Genomic DNA, 13,936 nt, shown 5'->3' on the forward strand with positions numbered 1-13,936 from the left:
AAATGCTTTTCCCCTTGAAGCTGTTGGCTTAAATGAGTTCAAGGTGAGTGCTAGCTTATGGAAAGCTCCAAAGAAACGAGTGGTTTAATTTCTTATAGAACTCCCACACCATCAAGTTCAACACGTCCCTGGTAGAAATGTTTGTATTCCTAACAGTCTTGGCAAAGTGATGAAAAATGGCATGAGCGAGATTACACACTATTCTTTTCCAACTACAACTAACTCTTTGAGCTCAAGAAAGAGGACTGCAAATACCTTATCTGCTTATTTACTTTAGAAGATAAATTTTCTGAAGTAACTCCATAATTGAATGAACTGCATTTCCCTACATTAATAATTTCAAATTCTGTATTTTCAGCCTTGCCACTCACAAAAAAAATCGAAAGACACAGAAATAATTCCGCCAGCTAGATAACTTCAAGAAGGCTGCAGGTTTATCCCATTAATGACAGTATTTAATTAGAAGTAATGCATGGAACTGTTTTCTAATAAACACTGCAAAGGTCATATAATTAGATATTTTATTAGAAATAAATATTCTTATTTTGTTATTCCCCCTTTCCATTTATGCTGTACTGATTTGTACTAATAGTTCTTTTGCTAGTTAGCCGTCTAAGGAGAACGGGGTTTCTGTACATGTGGGATTAATTCCTTGTACTAAAAGAGAAGCAAGATTTCATCTGTTTTTCTGTGGATGCACATTGGATTTAAGGGCTTTTCAGTTCCCTTCAGTTCTTATGCTCATTTTTCTGGGAAGTAGCAGGCAGAAGTGATGACATGCCATCATTCCCTCACCACCGGGCCTAACGTTGTAAGTCATATAAAACAAGGAACAAATCTTTTGGCTCTGCTTTCATTCCTTGTTTATACAACAGAGTCATAATCAATGAGTAGTCTGATCTAAAGAGAAATAATAGCAGCTCCCCAGTGTACCAGACCCATGCAAGATTGAGTGTTGATGTCTTCTGGAGGAATTTCTGTGGTCCTTTTCACTGTCTTGCAGAATAGGTGCTGCCTTACAGCCACAGTCGGGTTCCTGCTCTGATTTCTGATACTTTTAATGCACGACACTTTTCAGCTTTCTACTCTCCATGCTTGAACTCAGGAAAAAGACCATTAAACACAAGTATTTCAGGCTTAGTATAAAATTCTCATTTGAAATAAGGAGCTCTGAGTTAGGAATTCCCTGCACACTGCTTAGCTGCGATTTCAGGGCATGATTAATTTCTTGGTGCAGATCATCAGGCAGACACCCACAGGGGTTCCTTACTTGTGCTTAAAGCAGAAGATTGAAACAGAGGAGTGCTCACTGATATATGAGATCGTAATTTTACTATTGAGATACACCTGCAAATTTTTCTCCATATCAAGAGCTACCATTTAGATGCATATACTGCATATACCATTTATATGCAGTTTTCTGACATGATCCTTTCAGATCCTGAAGTCTGAGTATCAGGATCTCTAGGAAAACGCCATATGCAACCAGAAAACCAATTTGCAACAGAGAGAAATGCATTGAAATGCAACACTTTTTCACAAAACTTCATTGCCAGAGCTTCACCTTACCCTCCCTCGCATTGCTGCTAATCCCTCAGCAGCTGCCACACGAGCTGAGACGCACGAAACGTTTGCGGCCAGTCATATCTGATGATAACCTTGACCGTGACATACATCATCGTTACCGCGCCGTAACGCAGGAGGTACCCGCGAGCGCAGCGCGCCCGGGCCCTGCAGGCAGCGAGAGGCGGCGGCGGCCACTCCGTTCCTCGGCCTAACGCTCTGCCCTTTGGGAGCTTCCCTCCCGCCCTTGCCGGGGTGCCACCCTCGCTCCCTCCCTCCCTCCCAGCCCCCGGCGACCCCGAGGTCCAGCCCGCCCCGCCCCGCCCAGGGCGCGCCGCCCCGCGTCGCCGCCAGGTGGCGCCCTGCGCCCGCTCTTGGCGCGGGGCCGTGGGCGGGGCCGGGAGCGGTCCCGGTGCGGGAGCGGGAGCGGGTGCGGGAGCGGGTCGGCCAGCGGCCGGGGAGCGGGTCCTGGGCCGGGAGCGGGTGCGGGAGCGGGTCGGCCAGCGGCCGGGGAGCGGGTCCTGGGCCGGGAGCGGGTGCGGGAGCGGGTCGGCCAGCGGCCGGGGAGCGGGTCCTGGGCCGGGAGCGGGTGCGGGAGCGGGTCGGCCAGCGGCCGGGGAGCGGGTCCTGGGCCGGGAGCGGGTGCGGGAGCGGGTCGGCCAGCGGCCGGGGAGCGGGTCCTGGGCCGGGAGCGGGCCGGGAAGGGCGCGGGTCGGGGAGCGGAGCCGCCCCGGGAAGAAGGATGAGCCGCCGCCGAGCGCTGGGCGCCGGGGTGCGGGAGTGCGGGCACGGGAACGCGGCCTTTCGGGGTGCGGTGCGCAGCCTTACTGCCTGAAGTTCCCCAAAGAACGTGTCCTTTTTAATCATCATTATTCTTTTTATTATCATCATTATTAAAGTCTACGAATTCCAAATAGCTTCCAGCTAGTGATGCTGCGCGGTTCGGCCGCAGCAGTGGCCCGCTAGCGCTAACGTGAAGGTAGCGCGTTGGTACAGGGGCTACTCGGCCCGAGGGGTTTCAGTAGACATAAGGGGCGGCGAGGGGGTACGGCTTTTCCCGGCCGCCAGTAACACCCTGCGGCGGGGCGCCCCGGAGAGGCGGTCCCAGTGGGAGCCCCGCGCCCCGTCGCGGCTGCCCGCGGTGTGCGGGGCCGGGGTGCGGGTCCAGGGCGCGGGGTGCCTGGCCGGGGAGGGGGCTGGGGTGCGGGGACGCGGGGGCGCCGGGGCCACGCTCCGTTCCGCTCCCGGCGCCTGAATACCTGCCGGGTGCAACTCTGTGTGTGTGTGTGTGTGCGTGAAGAGGGGAGGAGGGAGGAAGTGGGGTGGTGGTGGTAGCGGCTGGGGGGGGATTATTGGCAATGGGCGGGAGAGAAAGAGGCGACTCCTGTTTCCTTTTCTTTCTGCCAGCGCAATCTCGGCTCATTTTCTCTAAGCAATACAAGTTCACGGACGAGCTACCCAGCCAGCCCTCCTCTCCCGTCATGGACCTCCCAGGTAAAAAGATCGTTCCCCTCCCCGCCGGCTGTTCCTTTTGCAAAATACGATTTTAAATGACAGCAATAACAAGATGCGGGTTTAGGGCAGAGAGAGAGATGCCTCGGGGGAAGTGTAGGGGGGATTTCCCAGCAGCGAGATCTCAGTGTGTTCTGGTGAGCGGGGAAAACTGAGATGCAACTTCCCAGGGAGACGCCGGGTGAGGTTTTGCCTCCTGCGAGGTGTGTGCATGCCGGGGTGGGAGCCGGGGAATGTCTGAGCCGGCCGCTTCCTTCCTGAGAGTTTAGGGAGCCGCCGGGCTCGGCGGCAGCGGGGGTAGCCCGGCCTGGGGGACAAAGCATTGGGAAGTACAAGCCGGTGCCCGAGCACAGCAGCCCCCGGGGCGGGGAGGAGGGCGGCGGCAGCTCCCAGAGCCCGGCCGGGGCAGCGCCGCGGCGGGGGCGCGGGCTTCGGGGGGCCCCAGCCCCCGAGAACCCTAGGGATAGCGGAGCAGCTCCAGCGAGGCGGAGAAGGGGCATTAACAACAACAACAATAATAAAATCTCCTTCCGGAGTGGCTGGGGCGCTAGGAGACCGGCACAAACCCGGCGCGCAGATGTAGTAAAAAGTGGGGCCGTGGGAACTAGCCGGGTTTTGGAGCCCCCGTCGGCTGTGGGGGTGGAAAGGGACTGTCCGAGACGCCCACAGGGAGCTCCACCGTGGGTTCAGGGACGAAATCTGCCGCGCTGTCCCCCTCCCGCCTCGAAGTACGGCTGGGGCTGCGGGACCCCCCGCTGCTGGGGGACGGGAGAAAGAGGAGACGCGAGGAGACGCCGGGCAGCGAGGTCTCTCCCAGACCTGTTGTGCCTGCTGGGGCGCCCGGGGCGGGGCCCGGGGCTGGGGCGCCCGCGCCGGCGGGGTGCTGCCGGGCGGCGGGGTGCTGCCGGGCGGCGTGGTGCCCGGCTCCTGCCCGCCCGCTTCCCTGCTTCACCGCCGCCTTTGCCCTTGCCAGGCTGCTGCGCGCCGCCCGCCCTGTGAGGAGGCTCCTTCGTCCCGCGCGGAGGAGGAGGAGGAGGAGGAGGAGGAAGAGGAGGAGGCGGCGGCGGAGGAGGAGGCGGCGGCGGAGGAGGAGGAGAAGGGGAGGAAGGCGCGGCCCCAGCCGCCGCTGCCCAGCCGCCGTCCCGCAGAGCGCTGGCCGCAGGGCGTCGCGGCGGCAGCAGGCGCGCAGCCCCCTCCGCCTCCCCGCGGCCGCCCGCCCGCGGCGGCGGCGGCGCGGGGCGCCCGCATGGCGGCGGCGAGCGGGAGCGGCAGCGGTCCGGCGCTGGGCATGGGGCGGCGGCGGCGGGGGGCGCTGCCGGAGCCGGCGGGCGGCTGCTGCTGCTGCCTGGCGGCGGCGCTGCCGCTGCTGCTGCTGCTGCTGCCCGCCGGGTGCCCGGTGCGGGCGCAGAACGACACGGAGCCCATCGTGCTGGAGGGGAAGTGCCTGGTGGTGTGCGACTCCAGCCCCTCGGCCGACGGCGCCATCACCTCCTCCCTGGGGATCTCGGTGCGCTCGGGCAGCGCCAAGGTGGCCTTCTCGGCCACCCGCAGCACCAACCACGAGCCCTCCGAGATGAGCAACCGCACCATGACCATCTACTTCGACCAGGTCAGCCGCCGCCTGCTTTGCCTTCGCTGCTCCCCACCCCCGCGCCGGCCGGCCCCTCGCCTCCCTGCGCGGGTATCCCCGCCCCTGGTCCCCCGTGACTACACGCTTCTTTTCGTTCTTGCTCCCCTTCCATCTTTTCATCCTGACCCACCCGCCCAATAGCAGTTTTACAGCTCAACTCCCCAGAAAGAGTTTGGGAAGTTCTTTTAGGTGGCTGCGGGGCTTTGCTGGGGTGGTGATGGGGTGGGAAGGGGGGACGCTGACTTCTTGTCCGGTCCCATGGCCAGCACGGAGAGTGCTTCAACCTGTGAGCGCCTCGGACGCTTGCGGAGGTGCCTTGCAGCCGAGGATTGCCCCGGGCACTCAGGGACGACCCGGCGGGGAAGGGTGTGCGTCCCCCCTTCGGTGCTCCGTCGGAAATGCTGATTTTCAGGGCGAGGGGAGGACAGAGGTTTACCGATGGGGAGTCGCCGGATCTGCCTGTTCCGAGCGCATTTGGCAATGTTACAGCATCTCTCAGGGGGAGGGAGGGCTGAGGAAGAAGCGGGTGTTTCCCGCGTTATCAAACGAGGCGAACGACGTCCCTGGTGGGTTATAACGGAGCGGTGTTATCCTGCACGGCAGAACGCCGGGCAGAGCAGCGGACAGCCCGGCCTGGGCGTCCTGCCCCTTCCCCGCCGCACTGCTTGCCTCCCGGAGCCCATGCCCCATCCTTCCTCTCGATTTTTGCGATGAAATTTACTTTTTTTCTACCGCCTCTGACTCCTGAAGTACTATTGCAGAGTCAGCCAAAATTACCACACGTAAACTGTGTTATCTGGGGTTTGTTTTTTTTTTTAACTGTCTGTCCGCCTGTCGTTCATCTGTCTACCTGTCCCTCCTAATGAGTTTGCACAGCTATTCCTCGCGTACAAGATCTCATAAAGTCAGATCAGTAGAGTGGGGGGGGGGGAAAGCTTGCTTCATGTATAGCGTGTTTTAGACGCTTTACCCCACGATGCTCAGTTCTCAGGAGTTTGAAGGCGTTCGTTCCTTCCTCGGTGTTCCCACAATAAGGGATTCTTTTTTATTCCCCTTTCTTGGAAACAATAGGGTTTGGAAATTTGCGAGGAAAGGCTCGGGATTTGGGGGGTTTGGGTTTTGGTTTTGTTTCCTCCTGCTTTGTATTTTTCTCCATTGAAACAGAGGTTGTAGCCCGCAAAGCGGAGCGTGGCCGGGGCGACCCGGGGGCGAGCACGGCGGAGCAGCCGGCTGGGGGCTCACCCGCTGGCCGCACGGGATCGCCACGGGCCCGCGGGTTTTTCTCCCCTCGTTACCCGTGCCTTTTGAGCCAAATCAGGCTGCCCGTCGCTGGAGCCCCGAAAGGGAGCGAGCGGATGAGCCGGGGCCGGATCCCCGTCAAATCGGCAGGCTCCGCACCGCCAGCCTCTGCGGGGGCAGGATGCGGCCGCCGCTTCCGAGTGAGGCTTTGCACATCTGCCGGAGGGCTCAACTCTCTTTTATTTGTTTCAAAAGACATCGAAGTATATGACAAATTAAGATTGTTGTCGGATTGTTAGCCGCCTGAGGAGGGTGCGGGCCAGGCGGCACAGCCCTCCAGAGGGACAGAGAGGCGTGAGCTGGCAGATGTTGCTGTTGCTGAGCATCCCCTCTCCTCCTTCGCCCCTCTCTGCAGTACGGTTTTAGTTCTATACCCTATTATACTCGAGGGCAGGTCTGATTTCAGTAGTGCTAGCTAGGAAACACACATTTGCATTATGAGTTGATGAGTTTCAGGGTTTTTTCCCTCGCTTCTTTCCCCTCCCTCCTTTCCTTCACTCCACCTCCCCCCCCCCTCCCCCCGCTTCTGCCACCTTTGCTTTATTGACAGTGCAGTGTGGACATTTGCACTTCATCTAACAGGCTTTGGAGATCATTTTTGTGTAACTAAATCGTTTTATGAACTGTGATGCTTTTTAAATGGCTCTGTAACTTGGCTCCTTTCCCCTGCAGTGCACTTTTAATTGTGCTGCAAATGCCATTTCGACTAGGCTTTATATCGGTCATGGACCTCATGTCAGATTTTCACTGGCGCTTTTCTAAGGTGGGGCCTGATTTCTCTCTTTCTCTCTCTCTTTTTTGTTTTTGTTGTTGTTTGTTTTGTTTTGTTTGTTTGTTTACTTTCCAGGTATTAGTTAATATTGGCAACCATTTTGATCTTGCTTCCAGTATATTTGTAGCACCGAGAAAAGGGATATATAGTTTCAGTTTCCACGTGGTCAAGGTTTATAACAGACAAACCATCCAGGTGGGTTGTGATCTAAAGAAGATGCTTTATTTTATTTTTTTTCAAATGCTCCTTTCTAGACACTAAGGTGCATTTACAAAACCAGAAAGTGTAGAACAAGACTGTAGGTTATTTTGGTTAAAGGGATCTGTATGCATGACAGAAATCACACATTGCTTTATCTTAATTCAACGTTGTTTCTAACCTGCACAAAAGTTCAGTGATATGCACAGGGGAAAAAGTCATTGAGAGTATTGAGAAAACTCAGATTCTCTCTCTTTGCACTTTTTAGGTAAGTTTAATGCAAAACGGCTACCCAGTGATTTCAGCTTTTGCAGGGGATCAGGACGTCACCAGAGAAGCAGCCAGCAATGGGGTCTTGCTCCACATGGAAAGAGAAGACAAAGTGCATCTCAAACTGGAAAGGGGTAACCTCATGGGAGGGTGGAAATATTCAACCTTTTCCGGCTTCTTAGTCTTTCCACTATAAAAGAAAGCCAAATAGGAGACAGATCCATGAGCTGGAGCAAGGATTCAGTCGTTAACAACACCCTGAACTTGGCAGCACATGACAATATTTCCAGTCACCCCGTCAGACTGTCATGGTAGAAGAATGATAACCTTCTAAACTCCAACATTTCCTTTGAATATTGACAATTCCTCGGGAACCTGCGCCTCTAATTAGTTTTAGACGACAGTGATCTTTAGGAGAAATGAAATTATCGACCTGAGCAATTTGTACCTGTGATTGTAAAGTCAATTTCGGATTTTATTGTTGGGATCATTGACTTTCTTATTATTTTTTATTTTTTCCTCTCTTTCATTTTTTCCTCTTTTTCTTTCTCTTGTTGTTGTCCCAATGAGACAAATAACCCGGACCACACAATTGCTTTGTCAAAGGCTCGCTCGAGAGCCAGAAGAATGAAGTGTTCAGCCCAATGAGGTGTTCTTTTCATGCTTTATTTCTTTGTGTTGTATAGCCTTAAGGAAAAAAGAAAAAAAAAAAGAAAAAAAAGAAAAAAAAAGGAAAAAAAAAAAAGAATGGCTTCAGTCTCAGTCCTGTATTTTTCTGGGGGAGGGGGATTCTGGACATTACTGTGTCAAGAAGTGCTTTATCCAGTGAAGCAAAATTTGCACGATTGGAACCTTATTTGTTTTGTGTTGTTCGTGTTTTTCATCGACTTTTTCTTTTTCCTGATTTTTGTTTGTGTGTGCTAAAAATGTAAGCTAGATTGATCTATAAGACAAAACAAACCACATATATACCCTGTAGCTCTAAGTAAAGCTAACCAGTGAACAATTCTGTCTGCACTTTCCAGCTGATCTTTATAGACCTATTTAGAGAGAGAGAGAAAGAGAGAGAAAGAGAGAGAGAGCTACATGATCCTGCAATTACAATCTGGAAACCGGTAAAGGAACTGACATTTCTGAATTGTCCTGACATTTCTAGAAGCAACAATGGAGGCTTTGAATATCTTCTCTGACCATACCTGAAAATATATCCTTTCTTTGCATTACCGAGCGTATTTTGGGTGCTTTTATCTGATATTTATTTGATGTATTTTTCCACTAATGCTTGAGTACACATTGTGAGAGCACGGAGAGATGGCAGAGCAAACTCTTCCAAATTAAATAAAACCATCTCCGCTTGACCTGTCCATGGCAAGTATCAGAGGAGTTGCCACTAGCAACTTTGACAGCCTTTGGGAGAGGGGCCTCAGAGGATCAGCAAATGCACCAGAAGTTGCACAGGTGTCGTGCATTTATTAGCCGTGTGTGCTCTTCCCAATATAAATAGCCTCAGAGTTCTGGGGGCGGACTGCCATTGATATTGGAGGTTAGGAAAAGTTATTACCCGAATCGACAAGAGGTAAAATATCAGGCCAATGTCAATTGCATCCTTTTGCCTCATTCTCAATAAACAGATCTTGCTTCTTCACTTTTTAAATGAAGATTGGTGTTAGTGTGCTGAGGAAAATCTTGCTTGACGAGGTCCAGGAGGAACGTTTATATTATTTTATATGATTTTTATCTTCATTTATTTAATTTTAAATATTTCATCTTGCTATTAATCCCACAAGGGTGGATGTGTATAAGAATTTATTTTTGTCAAATTTACTTCTCTGCCACAAACAAATATAATGCAAAGGCATTTGCAGCAAATCGGTGGTAGCTATGTTGTATTTCAAAATTATGGTGGACGTGTCATTTTCATTGTAAATTTATCATTAAAGGGACAAAGTCAATTAAAGTCATATATTCTTAAAAAAAACCTTATCTGTGTTGCTTATGATACCTCAGATGACTAAAACGTAAGTCAATTTAATATTGAATATATTTGTGTATTTTCACCATTGATGCTGTTTGTTTGCTTTGGTGTTTCACTTTGCCAGTTACTGAATGAATGGGTTTCAGGTTTGTTTTTTAATGGGTTGCATTTTCTAGTTCCCCCTTGTGCATTGGCATGACTGCAATGTTTCTAGCTGCATAATATCACAGGGCTATGTTTAAATACATGAAATAAAACCTGAGTCAGCAGTAACCTTTTTCTATTAAAATACAAAAATAGTTATGAAAACAGTTGTCTTCTTAATGGTAGATATTGTAAAACTACTTTAAGTTTTTGTGTTTAAAACTTGATCATATCTCTCAAGAAAATAGACACCGAGGTGGGTTCAAGGTCCCAGGTTTTCAGTTTCTATTATGTTTCCTCAGTCTTATTTTGAAATTCTGCCTACCATAATCACTACCATAATCAGTCCCATTTATCTCAGTTCATCTGGCTTGAATAAGGCAATGACATCTTAGTTCTGTCTCTCTTCTAAGCCAAATGAGGCCAATGACAAGGTTTTCCTTGGACATATTCTTGGAAGTTTCTTAAGCCACTGAAGCTGCAGAATCTGAATATCCCACTTCATGTATTCAAGTTCAGTAATTTTGACCATGCTTATTTTATAAAGCTAAATATGTGTATATGATAACCAATCTTCTTCTGAATTTCAAGAAAGTCTCTAATATACTGCCTCTCTCCTTCTACTCATGTGTCCTTCATGCTAAGCTATAGAGTTAGGACTGTTTTATAAACAGTTAAATTAAATGGAAAATGGACAGTAAATTCTTATTGTACACTAATTACAATCATGGTGCTTTTTTTTTCTTAATGTTCTTTGCAATATTTATTCCCTTTCCCCTTTTACTTAATTTTGTATTGGAGTTTGAGAAGATACAATCTACTTGTCATTGGAAGCAGTAGACGTTTTGATATACATATAAGGTGTGGATATCATTATATATTTTATGTCAGAGGGGGAAAATGTACAACAGCAGCACTGTAGAATGCAACAAAAAATATTCCGTGAGACCACTTAAAGGAGCCTCCCAGCAGATTAAGAGTAGGCTTATCTAAAGTAATTTATATAAATAAATTGATTGGTTAACATTCAGAGTTGGTGTAAATTTAATGTTGAGGGGCACCAATGGCACAAAACCGGCTCTGGTTCCTGTGGAATAACACAATATTCCTTCCAACAGCTTTCAAACTTTCTCATAAGCTGCTGTGTAACATGATCATAAAATATTCCTATGAAAACACTGTCTGTTTGACTGTTTCCCTTCCAGGGAACAATCTTCACCTGAGTGTTTTTGCGAACCACTCTTTTAGTGTTTCTTCCGCATACTTTTGGCAGGGTAGAAACCGGGACCTGCATTAGGAATAATAAATACTCATCATATGCTTTGTTGCCTTCCTCTAGGTTTTTGAGTTTTATATCCACAGTTTGAACACGGTCTTGCAAAAACTTATGTGCTCTTACCTCCCCCTGAGGCAGTGGGTGTGACAGATGTGCAGTGTTCCTCATTACTGGTCAGCATCTTGCAAGCTGGATCTGTTTATTTTGGGTGGGAGGAGGAGAGAGACAGAGACACGAAACGAGGTAGTTGTTTAGAAGTTGCACTGTGTTTGTTGGCTGTGACTTTTTTAACTTTTAAAAAGAACATTTTGTTTTTATTGACCAAATTTGTATCTTGGACAATCTGTCAAAGTAGAAGATAGGCTAAAAGGACTTGTTTACTGATGGAGTTATTCAGAAATAGCTGAAAATGCTTTAATGACCTTGTAATGTGACATTCATTTCTGGAATACGCAGGGTCACAGGTAGCATCATTTAAAAATAGCTGTTATAATTAATAGTCTGCTTCAATCCAGGATAACTTTCTAGTGTTAACAAGCACTCAAAAATCAGTGTCATTAAAATACTTCATAATTTTCATGGGTAATGACTTGTCAGCTAAAGTCCATTAAACAGTTATACATAACTAAAGAAAAACAATTGATTCACCTGTTTTTATTTATTGTTGAAAGGCCAAGGAATGTCTTTGAGACAATGCATAATTTCTAGATTTGGAACCACACACTGTCTTGAACAATTATTCCAGGATCATGTTTGATGAGATGAGTCATGCACATTTTTAATCATGGTGGTAAATAATAATGATTCATTGTAAAATACCCATTTTCTTAAGGGAGCAGATTCTTTTATTTGACTTGTCTTCATCTGTCAGAATGCTCAAAACAGAACTTTATGATTCCTGGACACCTGTTAACTAGATCACATTAACAGGCTATAAACTCTTGAGAATTATTGATACCCATCACGACTGTAGTTAGACACAGACTAGGTGGCTGGGCAGATGATAGGCAAACCTTTTGATCACCTACTTATGTAATCAAGTATCAGCAAATAGTAAAATCATAGTAAAATAAATATATTGTCATTTCAACAAAGAGGCTAATCCTGGTTTTTTTACTTACTTCAGTAAAGTCCATTCCTCTATAGAGGAGCTTATGAAAAACGTCAATAGTATTTGGCCTGAATTGTAGGGTTTGGATTTTGGTCATGATCTACTGTTACGTTTACTTTAAAAATCAGTGACAATAATCAGTGCAAACCCTTAGTTAACACAATAATCGTTTTTCAGTTTAAATGTATTTCAACACTTATCATAATTCTGATAATGTAATCAAAATCCTACAAATATAATTTGAACGCATGTTTTAAATCCATTCTCAAAACAGTAAAGTTTATGGTCTTATCCAATATAATAATGAACTCTTTTCTTATTAGCCATTATCAGTAAAATCCAAAGACCACTAATTGTATTTTATACTATTTGAGTGTAATAATGAAAATACACTTCACATACCAAGTATATCTAACATAACCCATTTCTTCCTAGGTAATATACATTAAAGTATTTTGTGAATCCTCTCTGCTATTCATCAACAAAATAAAGGTGCCTAACTTGCTGGGTCTCTGCACATTACATACCACAAATAATATAAATAATAGCCTACAAAGCATGGAGAAGCAAATAATGAGTACTATTATGAATTCTGCATTAAAAAAAAAACCTTCATCAACAGAAATTCAGGTCATATTGACAAATGCTTTAAAATTCAGGAAATAATAAAGTTAAGTTTTAACTTTACTGATGCTACTGATGCTACTTCCATTGTAATAATGAAGTGTTATTTTTACTATGGGAATCTAAAAAAGAATTTAAGTTATTTTGTGAGATCAGCTGTATTAAAAGACTCTTGTTCAGAGTATTGATATAATGACTCAACAGAAACATAATATATTTATTTAAATTAATTAAAACTACTTCTTTGAAATACTTTTATTTCTCTGTGTATGAATATACACACAAGTGCATAAATATATATATGTATGCATGCATGTAAAACATGCATTTTTAGCTAGGAATGGATGGAGAGAGAGCTGACTTTTTTTGCATATAGTTTGGCCTTCCTTTCTCTGAAGCATCACCCCCAACAAATTAATTGTTATTTTATTTATTGTCATTCTAAACCTAAAACTGTTTATCTTTGCTTACATCTAAAAGTACACAGAGTAATAGCAAACGGCAGTATACATTTCAGTGGTGAGAGCTGCCACGGTTTAGGTAATATTAGGGTAGAGTGCAGCATAGAGTTATTAATAAAAGACTTTCATTGCCTCAAGTTCTGTTGAAAGCTTTTGTGATGAGTGAACCTATAGTGCTGTGTCGGAATTGCTTCAAGGCATCGGACGGAGATATCACAGACTAGAGGTTCAGTTTGTCCTACTGACACTGGATGGGAAACCTGTGATACATATTGTGACTGAAAGAGAAAGTATGTCCCTCTACTTAGTTGTTTAGCAACAATAATCCTTATATGCTGACTTACTTTTGGTTGTGTAACTGTTTTCTGTATAGAGATGCATTATATTGTCACACATCAGAACTAAGAATACAGTGACTTCAGTGGATAAAGGATAAGGTGTTTTCCGACTTTGTATTTGTTCACTAGGAGAAATAACCAAGCACAGAACTTATGTTGCTCCTACAGGCTTTTGTGCCAGAGAAAATATGTAAGAAATTACTTAAAAAAGAATCTTTCAAGTTCTCTTAAATTATTTATTGTTACCAACAGCAGAATTTTCTCACCCTGTTCATAATAGTATGACTGGGAGCATTTTAGGATGGAGTTTAAATGTATATAGCTAGACTCTCTTAATGGCTGGCTTCTTGCCTATTCTAACTTTTCTGGAGAGCTATGTGTTCTCATTAGACTTTATAAATCTCTCTAGATACAATTGTCCCTTAATCCTGACTGTCTAGTAAAACTGGTCTTCCCTAATTACTTCACCTGGGTAGGGAAAGCATCCATTTTTCTTCTTTGCAATGATTTCTATTGTTTTCTTATAGTACATGGACTGTGCTAAAACTATTCAGTAGAGAAAAGGAGATTCCCACTGCACTTGCCTCTCTAAGACACTTTCATTTCTCTTATCCTGCCCTCTCTTACCCTTTCATTCATATGTCAAAGGCTCCTAATGTTGAATTTTTTAAGAGTATTTTTTAAAATAATGCTTTTCCATTCATAACTGTGTGAAACCTTGTTCATGCAAAATGATGACAGCTTTAGTTGGCTGCTCACAAGT

The 13,936-nt window shown here is 46.6% G+C and overlaps 1 protein-coding gene across 3 annotated transcripts; it reads left to right on the top strand.

Annotated features, from left to right (window-relative positions):
* Positions 1–4,240: 4,240 nt before the first annotated feature.
* On the top strand, positions 4,241–9,441 carry CBLN2 (cerebellin 2 precursor). 3 transcript variants are annotated; one of them, XM_075495673.1, is made up of 3 exons: positions 4,241–4,684; positions 6,852–6,971; positions 7,243–9,441. In XM_075495673.1, exons 1-3 carry the CDS (start codon positions 4,322–4,324, stop codon positions 7,438–7,440), a joined length of 681 nt encoding a protein of 226 aa, XP_075351788.1. In that variant the 5' UTR covers positions 4,241–4,321; the 3' UTR covers positions 7,441–9,441. The 3 variants fall into 3 exon arrangements, with proteins under 3 accessions (XP_075351788.1, XP_075351789.1, XP_075351790.1); XM_075495674.1 differs by having other exon boundaries at positions 8,270–9,441; XM_075495675.1 differs by lacking the exon at positions 6,852–6,971.
* Positions 9,442–13,936: the final 4,495 nt, after the last annotated feature.

Source organism: Mycteria americana, chromosome 2, assembly GCF_035582795.1.
Source record: "Mycteria americana isolate JAX WOST 10 ecotype Jacksonville Zoo and Gardens chromosome 2, USCA_MyAme_1.0, whole genome shotgun sequence".
Lineage (NCBI taxonomy): Eukaryota > Metazoa > Chordata > Aves > Ciconiiformes > Ciconiidae > Mycteria > Mycteria americana.